Genomic DNA, 21,658 nt, shown 5'->3' with positions numbered 1-21,658 from the left:
GGGTCTATAGGCCAGCCGCAGTGGCTCACGCCTGTAATCCCAGCACTTTGGGAGGCCAAGGCAGGCAGGTCACTAAGTTAGGAGATCAAGACCATCCTGGCTAACACGGTGAAACCCCATCTCCACTAAAAATACAAAAAAATTAGCCAGGCATGGTGGCACGCACCTGTAGCCCCAGCTACTCAGGAGGCTGAGGCAGGAGAATAGCTTGAACCTGGGAGGCGGAGGTTGCAGTGAGCCGAGATTGCTCCACTGCACTCCAGCCTGGGTGACTAAGCGAGACTCCGTCTCAAAAAAAAAAGGGGGGGTCCATAAAAATCTGACCTTATGATCAAAACATTAAAATTGAGTTTAACATTAATAACACACTAATATAAAGGTAAAATTTGGCTTATTTGGTATAAGTCATACAGGAAGCATTGTCAAATATAAAATGATGTTTGGCTTTCTTCGGGCTGTATTTGTATAAATATGTTATTGGTACGTGTTCCAAAGTTATGGGAGACTCCTGTGATTCTGATATGTCTTAGTGTGCATTATCAGCAGTAAAATTATAACTGTTAATTATTGTGTGCCACAGAGGTAATAGATTTCCTTGTCAATTGTGTCTTTAACTATGGCTACCCGAAAACTTTTGGTCATCCATAAACAATTGTTGTCTTGTTTTGGTCCTCTTTAGAAGGGTTTTATAGTTAGCTATAAAGCTCTAACAGGTGCTGTTGAATGCAGGTTTCTGATAACTTTGGAGATTGTGACATCAGAATACAGGAAAAACGGTTAGGACTCTTGAAGAGCTAAAATGTTCATTAACATCAAGCAGGACAGGAATTAACTGCATGAACTGAACTAGTAGGAGACTGGAGTGATCTTTTTGATATTTTGCCTAAAATATTGCTAATACTTTGTTTTGCTTTTCAAAGTCAAAGAAACTTTTCTTTATTTTATTGTATTTTTAGACGGAGTTCCGCTCTTGTTGCCCAGGCAGGAGTACAATGGTGCAGTCTCGGCTCACCACAACCTCCTCCTCCTGGGGTTCAAGCGATTCTCCTGCCTCAGCCTCCCAAGTAGCTGGGATTACAGGCATGTGCCGCCACCACACCCCGCCAATTCTGCATTTTTAGTAGCGATGGGGTTTCTCCATGTTGGTCAGGCTGGTCTCCAACTCCCGACCTCAGGTGATCCGCCCGCCTCGGCCTCCCAAAGTGCTGGGATTACAGGCGTGAGCCACCACACCCGGCCTCGAAACTTTTCTTTTGAGCTATTAACAGCTTTTAACAATTTAGTATACTCCCATGAACAAAATTTGTAGCATACTTGTTTCTCTCTCCCTGATTTTCTCCGGAATTTGGAAACTATCTGTGAGTATTCTTAAGTTATGGCAATATAGTTATTTGCACAAGTGTAATAAGAATCTGTTTTCTTTTGTAACAGGGCACAATTGGAAAAACTGGTTATTTTTACCAAGGCCTTGACTGGAATGGTATGCTTTCCTTTAAGGAATCGAACTTGACTTACGAAGCCAAGAAAGCCCTTGGAAACTGGCCTTATATTTTGTGTACACAGTCCCTGTACAGGGCTTCTGATCTGTAGTAAGCAAAGAATGCCCTTTCTGAGAGACCAGGAACCCTCGGTTATCTTGTAACCTCAAGAGGAAACTCATAGGTATTTAATGGTACAATTCCATGGCTAGGCTCAGCTTTACAGTCTTGTCTTAGATTCTTTCTATGGAACAATACATGTTACACTGTTAACTTTTAGCAACTTTTACTTTTCTTAGTAAGTTTGAGATTGTAATTATGTACTAGATGTAGAGCCTAGGACCTAGACAGAAGTGCAGATAAGGTCTGACTTATTCCAGCATTTAACTCCATATGTCCTAGGTCTTACCTAGCTACAAAGCAGGCAAGTTGTACAGCTAAGAGTTATAGTGGCATTTTATAAAGCATTCAGGAGGCCTAGTCCCTTTTTTTTTTTTCTTTAGATGGAATGTCGCTCTTGCTGCCCAGGCTGGAGTGCAATGGTGCAATCTCAGCTTACTGCAACCTCTGCCTCTGGGTTCAAGCTATTCTGCCTCAGCCTCCCGAGTAGCTGGGATTACAGGCACCCACCACCATGCCCAGCTAATTTTTTGTATTTTTAGTAGAGATAGAGTTTCACCATGTTGGCCAGGCTGGTCTCCAACTCCTGACCTCAGGTGATCCACCTGCCTTGGCCTCCCAAAGTCCTGGGATTACAGGTGTGAGCCACCGTGCCCGGACCCCTAATCACTTTTAAATTGTACATTTCTTGCATAAATTCCCTTTTATAACATTTTTACAATTTACACAATCTCTGACATGCCTCAACTTTCTGACTTGTTGTAAACATCCCTCTTTTTAAACAACCAGTTCATTTACTTTAGAAAAAAAATTTACCATATAAGATTGTTTTTTATATAAATTCTCTTTTCTTTAATATCAAAGATGATAACACTCCTTTCCCTAAAGAAACTTCCTTCATGTCTGTAGACTAGACTTCCTAAGGCCACAGGATTAGAAGTTAGGGTATTTAACTAAATATTTCAAGATACAGCTATCTTTATTAAACCAATATTGATGTTCCATTATTTAAAAATTATACAAGCAAGGATTATTCTGTTTGGAATGAGTTATAGTTTTGTACCCTCTATGCCAAATTTTGACACCTTATAGTATTTGGCAGAGATAAGTATGAAATTGCGGCCAGGTGCAGTGGCTCAAAGAAGGGTCAGATGATTGAAGTTTAAGGAATAGGGTCTCAGGGCTTCTGGGGGTTGGTGGAGACACAGTTATGGGGGGTGAGGGGAAGAATTATTGTATGGTAAATAATGGTTGTCTTGCTATGCAGATAAAAATCTCTCCGGTGGCCAGGTGCGGTGGCTCAAGCCTGTAATCCCAGCACTTTGGGAGGCAGAGGCAGGCAGATCACCTGAGGTCAGGAGTTTGGGACCAGCCTGGCTAACATGGTGAAACATTGTCTCTACTACAAATACAAAATTAGCTGGGCATGGTGGCTTGCACCTATAATCCCAGCTACTTGGGAGGCTGTGGCAGGAGATTCACTTGAACCCAGGAGGCAGAGGCTGCAGTGAGCCAAGACAGCAACATTGCACTCCAGCCTGGGCAAAAAAAGTGAAATTCTGTCTTAAAAAAAAAAAGTCTCTAGGATAATTCTTCTGGAGTAGCCCTTTTCCTGATACTGGCACCTTTACTAATGTAGATTTCCTTGATAGATGTAAATTTCTTTTACCAAAGAATAACCTTCCGGAGCTACTCCTGTGTCTGCAGTTTCTCTGAATAACCAGCTCAAAGTATGTCGAAGAAGTGTATTTGGGGGTGGCACATTCTGGTTTCCCACAGTCATATTTTGGGGGTGTGTATGTCCTAAGCCCCAGCAGTGGCAACACTTCCTGAACACCTGCCTGCTGAGCGAGGGGTCTGGCCCCTTCCCTAGTGCCTGCTCACCTCTCGCCCCAAGCATTAGCCTGGAAAGTGATTGATTGCTTGCTAAGTAAATGAATGTCTTGGAAAATAACACAACATGCAGGCAAGAATTATTTGTAGAAGTCAATATGCACTGAGCATTTACTAGGTGTCAGAATCTGTGCAATATGTTTTACGTCCATGGAGGCACCAATTTGAGTCTGCATTCACATCCTGGCCCTGCACTTACAGGCCGTAGCACTGTGAGCAACCACTTTTGTAAAGTTAATGAGAGGCCATCAGGCTGCAGGAAGAAGAGGAGCGTGGGTCCTCCTAAGGCGTAGACATAAATGATTGCCAGCCGTTATTCTGGAGGTTATAAGATATGCAACTTCCCCAATTACTCCTGCAAATAACACCACTATTGTAGGTTGGCCTTTTGAGATATCTTTCCAATTGGTGTTTTTTTTGTTTTTTGTTTGTTTGTTTGTTTGTTTGTTTTTGTTTTATTGAGACAGAGTCTTGCTCTGTTGTCCAGGCTGGAGTGCAATGGCGCGATCTCGGCTCACTGCAACTTCCACCTCCCGGGCTCAAGCAATTCTCCTGCCTCACCCTCCCGAGTAGCTGGGATTACAGGTGTCCGCCATCATGCCCGGCTAATTTTTGTATTTTTAGTAGAGACAGGGTTTCGCCATGTTGGCCAGGCTCGTCTTAAATTCCTGACCTCAGGTAATCCACCTGCCTCGGCCTCCCAAAGTGCTGGGATTACAGGCATGAGCCACCACGCCCCGCCATCTTTCCAGGTTTTTTGCAGATTTGACACCCCATGGCTCCACCTAAACCTGATGGCTCCACCAGGACCGCCAACCCTGCTCCTGTGGCCCCACCCAGAAGCAATTCAGCCTGTAGGAGGACAGCTTCAACCCCCTATGATTTCATCTCCACCCCAACCAATCAGCAGCAAGCACCTGTTACCTGGCCACCCCCAACTCTTCCCCTATACTGCCTTTGAAAAACCCTTCACCTACAAGCTTTGAAGATGATTTGAGTACAAACTCATTTCCCCTGTGGCATGGCCAGCCTCATGGTCTTTCTTTATGCAGTGGGCAGAAAGAACCCCTCAGGTGGTTACAGTATTTGTAGGGGTAGCTCAGTGAGCATCAGAGACCAGTTCTGCCATATACAAGGTGTGTGACCTACACAAGGCTCTCGACTTATCTGGCCTGTTCTTCATCTAGAAAATAGGGATAGTAATAGCATCTCTCCAAAAGGCCACGAAGATTAAATGCATTAATTCGTACAAGCCCCAAGAACACGCCTGACACTGGGTCAGCTCAGTACACACTGGCAGTTAGGATTTCTGTCCTATGAAGAGGGCACTATTATTATCCCCGCTTTCCACATGACTTACTGAAGCACCAGTATTTGAACTGTTTTTGCTCCAGGGAACTCTCTTCTTGTGTGAAAGGAATTTTGGAGATCTCAGGGTGGTGCCAGAACCAACTGTTTGCACATAGCTTTTGTCAACTGGGGATCAACCCTCATGAAATCTGGATGGCAGAGAGCCTCAATAAAGCAAGCCCTTTATTGTACAGTTCTACCATCCGGATCCTCCTCCTAGCTGGGCTGTAGGGCAGATTAGAGACACATAGTAGGCTCTTGGTCTTGCTGGGAGCCACACCCACCCACCGCCTGCCTTTCCCCGAGCTCTGGGCGGGGACAGCTTTATACAAAACGAGCTGCCTCTGGCCCCTCCCATGCAGAGTGGCTGGGGAACTGGACCAGCAGGTAAGTGGGCAGAGCGGGGCGGCTCAGGCCTGTGAGGGTGCAGCTGCAGCTACCAAGGCCAGCTGCTAGCCAGGAGCACAGGACGCTGACCGGGATGTGGCAGGGGCACTTATCTGGAGCCCGCAGGTGTCCCATGGCCTTTCCCCTAGTTTCAGGCTGCCATGTCGGGAGAGTCCAAAGAGACAGGAGGGAAGAAAGGTTTCCTCCTCAGCTGGCATGTTGGAGTCCGGACAGGCTGAGCCAGCCAGGTAAGAGATCAAAGAGATAGGAGGGAAGAAAGGTTTCCTCCTCAGCTGGCATGTGGAGTCGGGACAGGCTGAGCCAGCCAGGTCAATTCCAGACCCCTGGTGCCTCCAGACCAAAAGGCTGGGCCCATGCTGGGTGTCATGGCTCACGCCTGTAATCCCAGCACTTTGGAGGCTGAGGCAGGTGAATCCCTTGAGCTCAGGGAGTTCAAGATCAGCCTGGGCAACATGGCGAAACTCCATCTGTACAAAAAATACAAAAATTACCCAGGTCGGACGTGGTGGCATGGGTTAATAGTCCCAGCTACTCAGAGACTGATGTGGGAGAATTGCATGAGCCAGGGAGGTTGGGGCTGCAGTGAGCTCAGATTATGCCACAGCACTTCAGCCTGGGTGACAGAGCCAAATCCTGTCTAAAAAAAACAAAAAGACTGGGCCCCCACTGACTTTACCCACGGCCATCTCCATGCTATCTCCGAATAACTTGACCAGGCTGAAGTCGCAGGAGCCTGGGAAGTAGGCTGGGAGTTGGGATGGACGTGGAGGGGAGGGGAACTGGCCTGGGGGAGGCTGCTCCACCAAGGTCAGCCCCATGGGAGGCCTGAAGCCCTGCCTGACCTTGGGAGGGAGGAGAAGGGGGAAGAGAACTCACAGTCCCCTTCTGCTGGCCAGCCTGAGCGCCTGTTATCTCATTCCCTTTTTCTTGGTCTGCTGAGCCCAGAAAGGCTGGGCATTCCCAGACCCTTTCACAGATGGAGAAACCAAGGCCTAGAGAGGGTGAGCAGCTGACCTGAGGTTGCACAGCCGGTGAGCACAGGCCTGGATGTCTGCCACAGCCTGAGATCAGGGGTGGGGCAGGGTTTGGGGAAGCACTATCTCCTCCCTGGGCCTTGGTTTCCCCACCTGTGCAATAGGGACATTGAGTTGGGATGAGTTCCAGGGGAACTCTGAGGTCCCAGCAACAAGAGGTAGAGATGACCTTCTGCTACATGTAGCTGTGAGCAGTGAGGGTCGCTGAGCTGGGCCCAGGCTCCCAGCGCCCCAGCTGCCTCCTGCCTCCTGGCACCTCCTTGCCTCCCTCTGAGCCGCAGCTTCCTGTTTTTCCTCGTCTCTGTGCCTCTGTTGTCCTTTTTCCCCATTTCTGCTTCTAGCTTTTGGTTCTTTCTGTCTCTTTGTCTCAGTCTCTTCTCTCTCACTCCTCTTCATCTCCCCATCTCTCCGTTTGGATTTTGTGGTTTTGACCTCTCAGCCTCCCTTCTTCATGGGCTCAAAGTCAATCCATTCCTACGCACTCTGATGAGGGTGAGGCCAGGCCCTAGGTAGACGCCTACAGGCCTCACTAAGTTCTCCAGGAGCCTGGAACCCAGGAAAGCATTGGCTCAGACCCTTGCCCAGGAGCGAGATGTATCCAGTGTCAGGCTGCCACCTGGCACTGCCCCAGGGGTCACCCTGGCCAACACAACCCTCATAGCTGAGGCGGGTTTCCTCCAGTCTGGCCCACAGGGCTAGGTGCCTACCAGCTGGCAGATTATCCCTGCAGAGCGAGAACCCAGCCATGGTGCCAGGAGCTCAGGTGGCCCAGCCCGTGGCAAGCCAGATGGTCACCTGTGCACTGGGGGAGAGGACAAGCCCCCGCTCACATGAAGATTACACTCCCATGGGAGAGACCAGCGCTCAACAGATAGACACAGATAAACTCCCGTAACTGAGCTGGTGTCAGTAATACTTTGATAGAGGAAAGCAGAGGGCAGGAGAATGCGGAGGGGAGCTGGAGGCAGTGAGTGGGGTGGAAGCTGCCTGAGCTCCCTGGAGGAGATGGCCCAGCCCACACAATGAGGGTGCACTGGCCCTGGTCAGAACCCCACTCCCAACTCTCTTCACTCTCTTGCGCTGGGGGCTCACAGCTTCTGATGCATGAATGCAAAAGAGAAACCTTTGCCTGGAACTGATCCTTCTAGCTTCTCTGTCGCCCACCCATTGGGCATCTTAATTGTCTCATGTGAAGCCTTAGGTTTCTGGTCCCTGGTGATCACAGAAGGGGTCCTGGATCCTTGGGAAGCAGATATGTCTCAGAGCCTCTCTCAGCTTCTCCTGAACCTGTCCCCCATTTCTCTCTTTCTCTGGCCCAAGTCTCGGGAGGCCATCTGTGAGCAGAAAGAGATCCTGCTCAGCTTGGCCCTCATGGCCCCTTCAGAACCCCTTCACCCTGAGGCCTTTCTCAGGGCTGGGTCCACAGTCAAGCATGTCTGGATGTAAATCTCAGCTCCCAGCTGTATGACCCTAGGCAAATGTATTTCCCTTTCTAAACCTCAGTTTCCTCATCTGTAAAATGGAGATAATCATAATGCCAGCCTCAGGATTGTGGAACAAGATTTGACAGGTAATGTGTTCAAAGAGCTTAGCACAGGGTCTGGCACAATAAGTAGCTGATGAGTGGCAGCTATGGCGGTCTCTGTTGTCATGGTGATTGTTAGCCCCTTTGCTACAGCTTCCTAACCCTCCGAAGGTTTACTCCTGCTTCCTCCCTGGTGCCTCATGTTTCTCCTCACAACAGCCAGCACGATCCTCTTAAAAACTAGATTAGAGCTGGTCTCCTCTGCCCACTCACGGAGATTTTTGCTCTAGAGAAAACACCCAAGCTGTCACCACAGGGCCATAGGGGACCTGCCCTGTCTCCTCCCCTCCCACCTCGCTCCCGCTGCTGCAGCCACACTGGCCTCCTAGCTGTCCTTTGAACAGCAAAATCCACTTCTGGGACAGAGCAGGTGTGGCCGCACCCCAGGGCCTTTTCACTTGCTGTTTTCTCCCCTGGACCATGCTTTCCGCAGACAGCTCACTCCCACACTCCCTTCATGTCCTCTCCTTGACAGCTGTACATTCCCCGTTCAGGAGCTTTGCTTTCCTCCGGAATCCTTGCCACCATCTGACTTGCTCTATGTTTCTGCTTTTTATTCTGCTTCGTGACTGCTTCCTCCACCTTCCTGAGAGCAGGGATTGTGGTTGAGCACACAGTTGGTGCCCAAGAAATATTGGTTAAAATACATAAACAAGAACTGCAAGGTCACTGTAAAACAAACAAACAACAACAACAACAACAACAAACAGAAAATACAGATACGCATCTTTTAAAAGTATCCCAACACATTCCGAACACCAGCCATTCAGAGTCTCTCCTTTTCTCTGGGGCCTTTTTGCACATGTAGTTCCCTCTGCTTAAGACATCCCCTTCGTTGTCATTGATGACTGTTCTTCACTGTGTCCCGGAGGCCCAAAAGCACACCTCACTTTTGAGGAAGGAGATAATTTGGGAGCGGGCCAGGGTCATAGGGCAGATGGGTCATGTGGGGACACACCCCCACCGTGCCTGGTTTCCAGACAAGGAAAGAGACCCCCAGAGCCAAATCCCATCCCTCAAGTGACACAGCTGTGGCAGCACCTGGGTCAGAACCAGAGAATTCGTCTTTGTGGGGAGCAGGGATTTAGGCGTTGAGTGCTTAGGAGTTGTTGAACATACAAGAAAGTCAGACTCCTTCTACCCTGTCTGCCCTCATCTCCCCATCCAGCCCTCTGTGGGAAAGCTACTGATGTTTGTAAATGTTTAACTGGACACTCTCATTAGTTTAATAGCTTTTCATATGGCAAAGGTCACCATCATCTGCAAATTCACCTGCTCCCCTTAACTACTGACTTAGCCCTCTTTACTAGGTATATCATTTATTGCTTTTGCTATATCCTTGTTTATTTTGCACCTTCGTCTGCTGTCTTGACCTGGAAGGGTGAGTCAGGCCTGTACTGCTGGACTGTGCTTCTGTCCATTTCTCCTGGAATGTCTGAGGCTATTTCGGGAAATATTCAGAATACAGATAGTAACTACAGTTTTAACTCCTTTATGAATTAGAGTTACGATATATGAAATGACTTTTGGTCTCAATTTATGCTTTTGATACCAAATTCTATATGGAGGATTCTTTGTTCCTCTGTTCCTCCCTCTTTCTCTCTTCTCCTTTTTTTTTTTCATCTCTCTGCAAGACATTTGCCCCCAAGTGTCTAAACAACTACTTTTGTTAAATTTTGATTTTTGATCAAATCCTGGTTGGGACAGGACCTAAGTTTCAGAGTCAGAAAGTAGGTGGTAAAGGAGATAAATGTATCCATTAGTTTTTGGTTACTATAATCTGTCAATATATATCCTGGAACGTGTATCTCTGTGCACTTAGTATGGAGTAGTTTTTGTTTGTTTGTTTCTTTTTGTTTTTTGAGACAAGAGTCTTGCTTTGTCGCCCAGGCTAGAGTGCATTGGCATGCTCTTGGCTCACTACAACCTCCACATCCCGAGTTCAAGCAATTCTCCTGCTTCAGCCTCCCAAGTAGCTGGAATTACAGGCGCCCGCCACCATACCTGGCTAATTTTTTGTATTTTTGGTAGAGACAGGGTTTTACCACATTGACCAGTTGGAGGCTGGTCTTGAACTCCTGACCTCAAGTGATCTGCCAGCATCAGCCTCCCAAAGTGCTGGAATTATACGAGTGAGCCACTGCGCCCAGCCTCTGCGTATTTTTGTTGTATATAAAATAAGAGTGACTTAAACAACATAGAAGTTTGTTTACAATTTAACAACAACATTAAACAAACAAACAAAACAGTTCAACACAGGCAAAACAGGGCTGGTACGGGTGCTCTCTGCCACAAAATCCCAAAGGAGCCTAGTATGCATCTAACCCCCACCACATGCCTCATAGCACAAAATTGTTGCTGGAGTTCTGGCCATCACATCTGATTCCAGACAGCCAAATGGAGGAAGAGCAGAAGGGCACACTCCCTTATTGTTAACTCTTTCTCTGTTTGCCAGAAGGAATACCCACTTGTGACTACAGCGTTTACCCCAAGATAACTTTGTCACAAAATACCTCGCTTTTATTATTATTTGTGCCTTGCTGTAGTATATTGACTTTGGAAACAAAAGACATCACTCTATAGCATTCTGGTTTTAGTCGTGGTATTTCCATTTACAAAACAAAGTAATTCTCGATCCCTGAAAATAGCAAATCCTAGCATTCCTACGTGTGATGTTGACATTGTTCTTGAACAGTTGTTGGCCAGAGATTCATTTGATGAATCCAGTTTTTCTGAAATAGATGAGTCTGATGTTAGTTCTGGTTAGAAATAACTCCAAAAACAGTTTTTATATGTTATTTTCACACTGAAAATCAGTCAGATTTAGGGTTGGGCGTGGTGGCTCACGCCTGCAATCCCAGCACTCTGGGAGGCTGAGGCGTGGGGATCACTTGAGCCCAGGAGTTCAAGACCAGCCTGGGCAACATGGAGAAACCCCGTCTCTACTAAGAAATACAAAAAATTAGCCGGACATGGTGGTGCACGTCTGTAATCCCAGCTACTAAGGAGACTGAGGCACGAGAACTGCTTAAACTCGGGAGGCGGAGGTTGCTGTGAGCCGAGATCAAGCCACTGTAGTCCAGCCTGGGCTACACAGTAAGACTCTGTTTCAAAAAAAAAAAACAAAAAACAGCAGTCAGAATCAGTCAGATTTGCTTCAGCCTCAAATAGCATGTTTACATAAAATTAAATGAGCGCTGGCAACGAGCTGCACTTTTTTTTCTATACAGGAAATGGGCCAAGGAGACTACTCAAAGTCGTATTTGAATCCATTGGCCTGTGCTTGATGACATGGCCATGTGCAGCTACAAGGAAGGCTGGGAAATGTAGTCCTTTAGTTGGGTGGCCATTTGCCTAAAAAAAACTGGGTCTCTTTTTTTATTTTTTCTTTTTTAAGATGGAGTCTCACTCTGTTGCCCAGGCTGGAGTGCAGTGGCACAATCTCGGCTCACTGCAACCTCCACCTCCCGGGTTGGAGCGATTCTCCGGCCTCAGCCTCCCGAGTAGTTGGGATTACAGGTGTGTGCCACCACGCTTGGCTAATTTTTGTATTTTTAGTAGAGGCGGGGTTTCGCCATGTTGGCCAGGCTGGTCTCAAACTCCTGACCTCAAGGGATCCGCCCGCCTCAGCCTCCCAAAGTGCTGGGATTACAGACGTGAGCCACCACGCGTGGCTGATAACTACATGTTTTTGAATGCAACTGATATGTTTGCTGAAATAGTAATCTTATAATGATGGTTCATTGAGCCCTTACTATGTGGCAGGCACAGTTTTAGCACTTTGCATGTTCCTAGCAACAATTCTGATGTTGGTACTGACAGCCTACCTGTTTTGCAAGAGAAGACTCTGAAGCACAGGAGGTTAAGTCACTTGCTCAGCTTGTAAGGGTTGAAGCTGGGATTTGAACCCAGGTAACTGGTTCCAGATGCTACCGCAGGGGAGAGCTCCAAGATGGCCTGAGTCTAGAACAGAGAAAGAGGCCGAAGTGGGTGTGGCCACTTCTTCCAAAATATTCCTGAGAAGCCAGAAATGTTGAAGGTTGCTTGCCATCCCCTCCATTGCTGATTACAGTAACAAATTGTTAAACACACTGGGCAAACCAAATATATCTGCTGTCTGGCAGTGGCCAGTGAGTTAACAATTTACAAATCCTAAGCTAAGTCATTGAGAAAGGCCCTTCCACCTTCAAAATGTCGGATTCCCAAGCAGTCCCTGCCCTCAAAAAGCTTCAGTCTCAAGGTATGTGCCTGCATGCACCCACACAAGAACAAACTGAAATGAAGGGGTCATGGGCCCTGGTGAGGACACCTGAGAAGGCGAGGCAGCCAGAGGTCTCCTGGAGGACGGGATCTTGTAGGAAGCTTGGATGTGGACAGCAGAGGGGGCTGGTGCTCCAGGCTGGGAGGACAGCACAGGCAAAGGTGTGCCACTGCTGTCTGGGAGCTTCCCCTCCCTCCTTGGGTCCTCTTGGCACGCCTGGAGTGGGCCTCGCCTGTGCTATTAGTCAAGTCAGCTTCCTGGGGGAGGGAACGGAGTCCAAGGCCCCCAGAAGGGAGGGGGCGGAGTGGGACTGCTAGGGGATCTGACTGCGTTACACCCCAGGAGTGGCTCCTCCCAGAGAGGAAAAGGAGGTGACCAGAAAGGCAACCGAGCATTGGGTTCGCTCCGTGAAGGTATAAGGAAGGAAGTCCCAGCCCTGTGAGGGAATTCCGTGTGTGGCAACCGTGGGGAGGAGCTGCCAGGATTCAGGAGTTTCCTGGGTGAGGCGTGGCCACAACTGACACTCCTGCTTTGTACTAGAAGGAAGGAGTATGGAGTTAAAGACTGCAGTGTGAACTGAGGAATCCTGGACAGGCCGCTTGCTGCAGAGGACCCAGTCCAGATCCCAGGAGAGCCCCTCTGCCCCTTCGGACCTCGTCTCCCATCTACAAAACGTGGAAATTGGCCCAGTTGACGTGTCTCTACAAAAAGGTGCATATACCACTGGTGAGTTCAGTTGATACCTAGTGGGGGAATCTTTTCCCTTTTTAAATTTTCATAGTCATGTATTAATTCTCATGTGAATTAGACAAAAATAACAATGTCACCAAACCTGCCATTTCACGATAATGATCAGTAACCCTTAGTGGTGCTTACCGTATGCTGGGACTGTTGGAAACAGCATAAACTCACCAGCATCCTTATATCTCATTACAAACCACGGAGTTCATACTATCACTATCCCCTACTTACAGATGAGGAGATGAGGCAGAGAGAGGCAAAGCCACTTGCCCATGGTCACCCAGATTGTAAGCAGCAGAGCCAGGGTCAAACTCAAACAGCTGGCTCCAGAGCCTCACTCCTGGCATCTCCCATATTACTGCTCAGACTAAGGATAGATAGAAGAAAGCTGTTAGTAACAGCACAGGTGGGCTGCCACTGGTAGCTGGCAAAGGGGTAAACAGATGGCAGAATGGTTCTGGAGGGCTGGAGGAAGTGGTCTCCAAAGGCCACCTAGAGAGTGATATAATTTCAGGAGGAAAAAAAGCCAGATTGAAATTTTATTTCAGGTAACCATATATTTGCATCAGATAATATGTTTACATGGTTCACAAATCAAAACTCTTATTAAAAGATATACAGAGGCAGGGCCGGGTGCAGTGGCTCACACCTGTAATCCCAGCACTTTGGGAGGCTAAGGAGGGTGGATCACAAGATCAGGAGATTGAGACCATCCTGGCTAACACGGAGAAACCCCGTCTCTACTAAAAATACAAAAAATTAGCCGGGCGTGGTGGTGGGTGCCTGTAATCCCAGCTACTTGGGAGGCTGAGGCAGGAGAATCACTTGAACCCAGGAGGTAGAGGTTGCAGTGAGCTGAGATTGTGCCACTTCACTCCAGCCTGGTGACGGAGTAAGACTCTGTCTCAAAAAAAAAAAAAAAAAAAAAGATATACAGAGGCATCACCAACATCACTGCAGTCCCTGTGTGTCCTTCAAGGGTTGCTTTGTGCAAGTACAAGCAAAGAAAACATGTTTTTCCTCCTCTTCTATGACCAAAAGGCAGTACACCTTTTCCTAGTTCCATTTACTTGCCTTGATTTTGTTTCAAGATTATCATTATAGCCTGGAGACCTTTCCTTATCAGTCACCAAGATCCGCTTTCCTTATTCCTGATTCCTTTAAACAGGTATGTGGTATTCCAGCAGGTCCCTTTAATTAGCCCCCTCTTTGTCGGTAGCCACCCAGGAGAAAATTTTCCATAACTTGCTATTACCAACAAGATCGCAATCTATAATAACTTTGTACATGAGTCATTTTGTCAGGCTTTGGGACAATCTCATGGTGAGAAATGGCACTTGGAGTAGTTTTCCTATTGTGAATGAAGGTGATAATATTTTCATGTGTTTAAAGCTTATTTGTACCTTTTTCTCTGAATTGTTCCTATCCTTGGCCCTCTTCTATATGGGATCTCTTTGTTCTTGATTTTTAAAAACTCTTTATATATTAGGAATGTCACGCACGTCCGTGTGAAGAGACCACCAAACAGGCTTTGTGTGAGCAACAAGGCTGTTTATTTCACCTGGGTGCAGGCGGGCTGAGTCCAAAAAGAGAGTCAGCGAAGGGAGATAGGGGTGGGGCACTTTTATAGGATTTGGGTAGGTAGTGGAAAATTACAGTCAAAGGGGGTTGTTCTCTGGCGGGCAGGGGCAGGGGTCACAAGGTGCTCAGTGGGGGAGCTTCTGAGCCAGGAGAAGGAATTTCACAAGGTAATATTATCAGTTAAGGCAGGAACCGGCCATTTTTACTTCTTTTGTGATTCTTCAGTTTCTTCAGGCCATCTGGATGTATACGTGTAGGCTTACGCTCAGAGGCCTGACAAGGAAGATGAGCCCTTTGTCTGTGATTTATACGGCAAATATTTTCCCCATGTTTTCATTTAACTTTTGACCTTGCTGTTGGTATCTTTTGCAGAAGCTGCTTTGTTTGCTTTTGTATGTTGGATTGAACTTTTCTTTCATGAATCATGGTTAGGAAAGGCTTCCCTTGTTTTCTGCTAATAAAAAGCCAGCTTGGGCCAGGCGTGGTGGCTCACACCTGTAATCCCAGCACTTTGGGAGGCCGAGGCAGGCAGATCACCTGAGGCCAGGAGTTCGAGACCAGCCTGACCAACATGGTGAAACCCTGTTTCCACTAAAAATACAAAATTAGCTGGCATGGTGGCATGCGCCTGTAATCCCAGCTATTCAGGAAACTGAGGCAGTAGAATCACTTGAGCCCAGGAGGCAGAAGGTCACTGAGCCGAGATCATCCCATTGCACTCCAGCCCTGGCTAAAAGACCGAAACTATGTCTCAAAGAAACAAAAAAGCCAGCTTGTTCGCAGGAAAGGGAGTAATAAGAGAAAACCCTGGGCCCCAGGTCCCAGCATCTTGCTAGGTGGTGAAGTTGAAATTACTCACCTGGTGTCCTTCTCTGCCAGCTCTGCTGCAGGCTGATCTGGGGAAGCCTCTGGCCCAGGGCAGATACCGCCATGGCCTTCCTGATGCACCTGCTGGTCTGCATCTTCGGGATGGGCTCCTGGGTGACCATCAATGGGCTCTGGGTAGAGCTGCCCCTGCTGGTGATGGAGCTGCCCGAGGGCTGGTACCTGCCCTCCTACCTCACGGTGGTCATCCAGCTGGCCAACATTGGGCCCCTCCTGGTCACCCTGCTCCATCGCTTCCGGCCCAGCTGCCTTTCCGAAGTGCCCATCATCTTCACCCTGCTGGGCGTGGGAACCATCACCTGCATCATCTTTGCCTTCCTCTGGAATATGACCTCCTGGGTGCTGGACGGCCATCACAGCATCGCCTTCTTGGTCCTCACCTTCTTCCTGGCCCTGGTGGACTGCACCTCTTCGGTGACCTTCCTGCCATTCATGAGCCGGCTGCCCACCTACTACCTCACCACCTTCTTTGTGGGTGAAGGACTCAGCGGCCTCTTGCCTGCCGTGGTGGCTCTTGCCCAGGGCTCAGGTCTCACTACCTGCGTCAATGTCACTGAGATATCAGACAGCTTACCAAGCCCTGTACCCACAGGGGAGACTGACATCGCACAGGTACCCAGCATCACCCAGAGCCATCTCAGCACTTGGCTTGATCACAAATGTAGGGGAGGGAAAATCTGCTCCCCTCCATCCTTCTAGGTTCTTTGGTCAGTCTACGAGTTAAACTGACATAAGCCAGATCAACAGCAGGAAACTCATTTAATTACTTACATACATATGCATGGGAGTCCCCCAAAAATACGAGACTCAAAAAAAGGCCAGATGCTTATATAGCATCCTGAGCTACAAAAGGGAATAGGGGCTTGGGGCTACCGCAGGATGGTGGAGACAAATTATGGGAGGGTGAAGGCAGGAAACTTATGGTGAATAAACATTGCACTGCTATGCAAATAAAAGTTCCTCAGGTGATAAAGGCCGTCACATTTCTCTTTGTGGTTCAGATACCTCTTCTTGGTACAGATAAGATAGCTTTACTAATAAAAATTTCCTTTAGATGTAAACTTACCTTACAAAATGGCAACTTTTCAGAGCTACTCCTTAGCCTGCAATTTTTCAAAATAACCAGCTAGAAATAAATAATATGCCAATAGGTCAATTTTGGGGTGGCATATTCTGGCCTCCTACAGTCATATTTTGGGATGGCATGTCCTGAGGGCCCTTGTTTCCTAGACGGTGGGTGGAGCAGTGTTCTTCTTTAGGTAGGGGATTCTCCCCTTAGGTGGGCGGCTCCCCTGCTCAGTCTCCAGCTAGCTCCTCCTCTGAACATGTTTGTGGTTGCCACTGCTGCGGGGTAGCAGAGTTATAAAAGGTGCAGCTTCCAAGTCAGAAAGCACCAGGTGGAGTCTGGCTTTGCCACATTCTCCCTGTGACCCTCAGGTAAGGGACAAAGCATTCTGATACGTCAGTTCCCTCTAAAATTGGGGATGATGGTCCCCACTGCACAGGCCTGTTAGGAGGCACAGGGGCTTATCCATGCACAGTGCCTGTGCTCCGTGGGCAGTCAGTATGAGCAGTCATTATTGCCACTTTATTAGTTATGTTTATTTATTAATTATCTATTAATAATAACAGGTGATCTGTATTCTGTATTATCACTGTCATGATTGTTCTGCAGTCTGATCCCCTCCCCTGACTAGGGATCTGACTGACCTGTCTTGTCCCTTGCAGGGAGTTCCCAGAGCTTTGGTGTCTGCCCTCCCCGGAATGGAAGCACCCCTGTCCCACCTGGAGAGCCGCTACCTCCCCGCCCACTTCTCACCCCTAGTCTTCTTCCTCCTGCTATCCATCATGATGGCCTGCTGCCTCGTGGCGTTCTTTGTCCTCCAGCGTCAACCCAGGTGCTGGGAGGCTTCCGTGGAAGACCTCCTCAACGACCAGGTCACCCTCCACTCCATCCGGCCACGGGAAGAGAATGACTTGGGTCCTGCAGGCACGGTGGACAGCAGCCAGGGCCAGGGGCATCTAGAGGAGAAAGCAGCCCCCTGCTGCCCGGCCCACTTGGCCTTCATCTATACCCTGGTGGCCTTCGTCAACGCGCTCACCAACGGCGTGCTGCCCTCTGTGCAGACCTACTCCTGCCTGTCCTATGGGCCAGTTGCCTACCACCTGGCCGCCACCCTCAGCATTGTGGCCAACCCTCTTGCCTCGTTGGTCTCCATGTTCCTGCCTAACAGGTGTGCCCTCATCTGGTCCTAGGGAATCCTAGTGGGGGAACACTTCATTTCAGAACCCAGAATTCCAAACGCACCTACTGGGCTGTACATGTAGTGGTTAAGAACATGTTTTGGGAGCACCCCGGTCCAAATCCCAGCTCTGCCACTTGTCAGCTGTGTGTAAGACAAGTCACTTCAGTTCTCTGTGCCTCAGGGATATTTATTGGAAAATGGGAGTAGTAACAGTTCCACCTCCTAGGACTGCTGGAAGCATGATATGAGCTGATTCTATAAAGCTCTTGGAACGGTGCCTGGCACGTGGCAGGTCCAGCCTAAGTGGACAGTCACATCACTGTGATCAGTCCATGAGGAGGGGCAGACAGCCACTAGGGTTCCCATTTATAAGGGGAAAACCCTGAGGCTTGGAGAAAGAGCTTGACCTGGTCTAATTCCCAGGATTTTGGCCCTGCCTTCCTGCCTCTAACCTCCTGCTGGTTCCCTTAGAGCCACAGTTCTAGAAGAATGGCTGGGCAAGTTGATAAAATGCAGATTGAACCAGCCTAGACTGGGACCTGAGATTTCAATTTTTAGTAAGGAACCCAGATGGTTCTGAGGCAGGGGCTTCAGACCCCTGTGGGAGAAATACCACCTCGGGATCTTGACATTTGAGGTAGGTCCTACAGCCTCGTATCCACGCTGGCCTGCCTGCCCTCCCTGGCCTGCTTACACCCACTCTCCCAGCCCAGAAGGAGGACAGTGAGGACAGAAGAGCTTGACAGAAAGCTTGCCAGGAAGCTGGATTTTCTACCTTGGGACCTAGAAACTGGAAAGAGGATGGAGGATTTGAGGGAAGCAGGACCAAAGGCCCAGACCTGCAAATCCAAGAAACCCCAAATATTAGAATTACAGAATCTAAGTCATGGAATCCAAGAATCTTGGAGCAGAAAGAGTCTTTAAGGGTATAGGCAGAACTCTGTCTGTTTTTACCCAGGGTGTGGACCAGTCTTGGGGTTCTGGAAATTGGGATCCCAGGGACAAGGACCTCTGAAGAAGGACATTGGTCCCAGATGTAGGTTTGCATGGAAGGCCACCTGTAGAGAGATGCTCCTAGCAGCAACAAGCCAACTGCCAGGACCCCTGGAGATCAGCAAACTCCACATTGCAGAGGCAGGTAGCTGAAGCCAGATGGGGAGGGGTCCTCTGAGGAGGCACAGCAAACCCTACTGTGCCAATGCCCGATCCAGCCATCTTCACTTCAGCCCAGCTTCCTGGCTGAGGCTGAGGGTGTGTTGCAGGACGAAATGGCAGCAGGTAAACACCAGGTGGGCCCACAGCTGAGCCAGGCCCTGCATGCTCTGCTCCTGGAAGTCACGCAGCCTTGCAAAACTCCGATTTGGAGGCTCAGCGACCAGTCTCAGCTTAAACAGTAGAACTGGGATTTGAACCAGGACCATCCGGTGCCAGAGTCCATTCTGTATTTCTTGCTGGGATGCCAGGCCCTGCCGTTAATGCTGGGGATGACTCAGGCCAGCCCTGCCCGCTCAGGAGCCTCCCTGACCCACTTGAGCCAGGCAACCTGGAATTTTCCACATGGGTCTAAACTAACTCTGGAGACACTGGCCATCCACATGGCACCCAGGGGGGTGGGGGTCAGAGGTCAGGCTTCTCACCTCCACTCACCTCCCCCACTTTCCTCTAGGTCTCTGCTGTTCCTGGGGGTCCTCTCCGTGCTTGGGACCTGCTTCGGGGGCTACAACATGGCCATGGCGGTGATGAGCCCCTGCCCCCTCTTGCAGGGCCACTGGGGTGGGGAAGTCCTCATTGTGAGTATCCGGCCGGTGGGGCTGCTCCCGCTCTGTACCCCTCACCTCCTAGCCAAGGCCTGGGAGAGCCTGGAAGCAGCCTTTCCCGCGAGCAGAGTCTGTGGGGCTCTCCCGGGAAGCCCAGGTGGGAGAAGTGCCCCTTCCTCATTTGGGAGTGGAGGCTTAGGGAATCGAGGTGACTGGTAGGCCTCTTCCCACCATGTGTACCTCAGCAGTGGCCTTCTCTCAAGGGCCCTTGACTTGATCATGGGCACATGAACCCAGAAAAGCCATTGGATTCTCCTTTGCCCCCGGCGGTCAACTCATGGGACCCGTCAGCCCTGCAGGATCACTCCCAGAAGGCTCTCCTTGCACCTAGAGAGTATTCCATGGGTTTCCCTGAGCCCTGTGAGAGTTCTTTGCCCTGGCGCTCGCCCCGCAAGCCCCGTCACTCTGCATCTCTTCCCTCCCGTCCCCGCAGGTGGCCTCGTGGGTGCTTTTCAGCGGCTGCCTCAGTTACGTCAAGGTGATGCTGGGCGTGATCCTGCGCGACCTCAGCCGCAGCGCCCTCTTGTGGTGCGGGGCGGCGGTGCAGCTGGGCTCGCTGCTTGGAGCGCTGCTCATGTTCCCTCTGGTCAACGTGCTGCGGCTCTTCTCGTCTGCTGACTTCTGCAATCTGCACTGTCCCGCCTAGGCAGGCCACCAACCCCGCCCCCATCGCTAACGGACGGAACTGGGGTCCAGAGAGGCAAGGTCACAGAGCAAGTGGCAGGAACAGGGAGGCAGAGCCTGAGTAATTGAATCATGAACGCAAGTGCCCACTAGGGACTGTGGGGAAGATGGGACCTGGAAATGCAAGATGCAGTTCTATCCCCAACTCTGTGTCACAGTACCTGTGACTACCAGTTCAGATCTCCTTTGCTTTGACTCTCAAGAGAGGACTGATTTGCAGCATCTAGCTGGAGGCAGGCCCAAGGGTGTCAGAAGGGAAACAGCTGGGAGGGCGAGCTGTCCCTTCAGGCTATGTGACTTTGGGAAAGTCACTTGGCTTCTCTGTGCCTATTTCTTCATGCATGCAATGGGGATTACAGTAAGTACCAACTACCTCACAGGCATGGCACGGAGACAAAAGGAAGAAGCAGCCGGCATCAAGCAAGCCCTCCTGGGCCACCTGCTGATCTGACAGTCCATCGTAGTAACAAGAGTGGCAGTCTGCACAACCTAGAAGTGGCCAGAAGGGTTGAGACAGGCCCCTGCCCTATCTCCTTTGCCCCTCAGTCTCACAGAGGGGTTTCTACAAGACAAGCAGCTAGCGGTAGAATCTTGGGTATCTTGGCTTTCGGATTCTCAGTGTGGAGGGACATAGTACCCCACACACCCCTTCCTGTCATCCTTCTTGGCCCATAAAGCCCACTTGTTGGAGAGTAAGTACCCTCCTGGAAGCAGGGAGAGATGACTTGCCAGTGGGGCTGGGGAAGGCCCATCCCTGAGCCTCTGAAAGTGAACTCCCCAACCAGGCTGGGGACCAGACACGCAGAACCCCTGGAAGTATTCTCTCAAATGGAGGCGGCAGAAGTGATTGTTATTTAGTTTTAGTTTTTGTTTTTCATTTTTTTAAAATAAAGACATTCCCTGCTTTTACACTCAGATCTTCCTTCAAAGGAGAAGTTCAGGCATGGCACAGTGGCTCACACCTGTAATCCCAGCACTTTGGGAGGCCAAGGCGGGCAGATCACTTGAGGCCAGGAGTTCAAGATCAGCCTGGCCAACATGGCAAAAACCCATCTCTACTAAAAATACAAAAATTTGTTGGTCATGGTGGCATATGTCTGTAGTCCCAGCTACCGAAGAGGCTGAGAATTGCCTGAGCCCTGGAGGTGGAGGTTGCAGTGAGCTGAGATCGTGCCACTGCCCTCCAGCCTGGGTGACAGAGCAAGACTCTGACTCAAAAATAATAATTTTAAAAAGAAGAAGTTTAATGTGAACTCCCAAAATGTGTAATTAGTTTTCACTTGGTTCTAAGCTCAAGGCTGAGCTCAGAAATGAACAGAATCAAGTGCTTAGAGGATGTGTGGTTCTGGGGCTTTTTTTTTTTTTTTTTTGAGATGGAGTCTTGCTCTGTCACCCAGGCTGGAGTGCCGTGGTGCGATCTCAGGTCACTGCGACCTCTGCCTCCCAGGTTCAAGTGAGTCTCCTGCCTCAGCCTCCTGAGTAGCTAGGATTACAGGTGCCCACCGCCACACCCGGCTAATTTTTTTTTGGAAGCAGAGTCCTGCTGTTGCTCAGGCTGGAGTGCGGTGGTGTGAT

General features: G+C 49.4%; 1 protein-coding gene across 2 annotated transcripts; it reads left to right on the top strand.

Annotated features, from left to right (window-relative positions):
• The first annotated feature begins 5,197 nt into the window (after nt 1-5,197).
• SLC52A3 (solute carrier family 52 member 3) lies at nt 5,198-20,992 on the top strand. 2 transcript variants are annotated; one of them, XM_055266049.2, is made up of 6 exons: nt 5,198-5,228; nt 12,670-12,855; nt 15,331-15,948; nt 17,065-17,570; nt 19,249-19,372; nt 19,833-20,992. In XM_055266049.2, exons 3-6 carry the CDS (start codon nt 15,382-15,384, stop codon nt 20,043-20,045), a joined length of 1,410 nt encoding a protein of 469 aa, XP_055122024.2. In that variant the 5' UTR covers nt 5,198-5,228; nt 12,670-12,855; nt 15,331-15,381; the 3' UTR covers nt 20,046-20,992. The 2 variants fall into 2 exon arrangements, with proteins under 2 accessions (XP_055122024.2, XP_063490220.1); XM_063634150.1 differs by having other exon boundaries at nt 5,210-5,228; nt 12,673-12,855.
• Nucleotides 20,993-21,658: the final 666 nt, after the last annotated feature.

The sequence above is a fragment of the Symphalangus syndactylus genome, chromosome 24 (genome assembly GCF_028878055.3).
Source record: "Symphalangus syndactylus isolate Jambi chromosome 24, NHGRI_mSymSyn1-v2.1_pri, whole genome shotgun sequence".
Taxonomy (NCBI): Eukaryota; Metazoa; Chordata; class Mammalia; order Primates; family Hylobatidae; genus Symphalangus; species Symphalangus syndactylus.
Note: the sequence above shows the minus strand (reverse complement) of the source record. Positions and strands in the feature narration are given on the sequence as shown.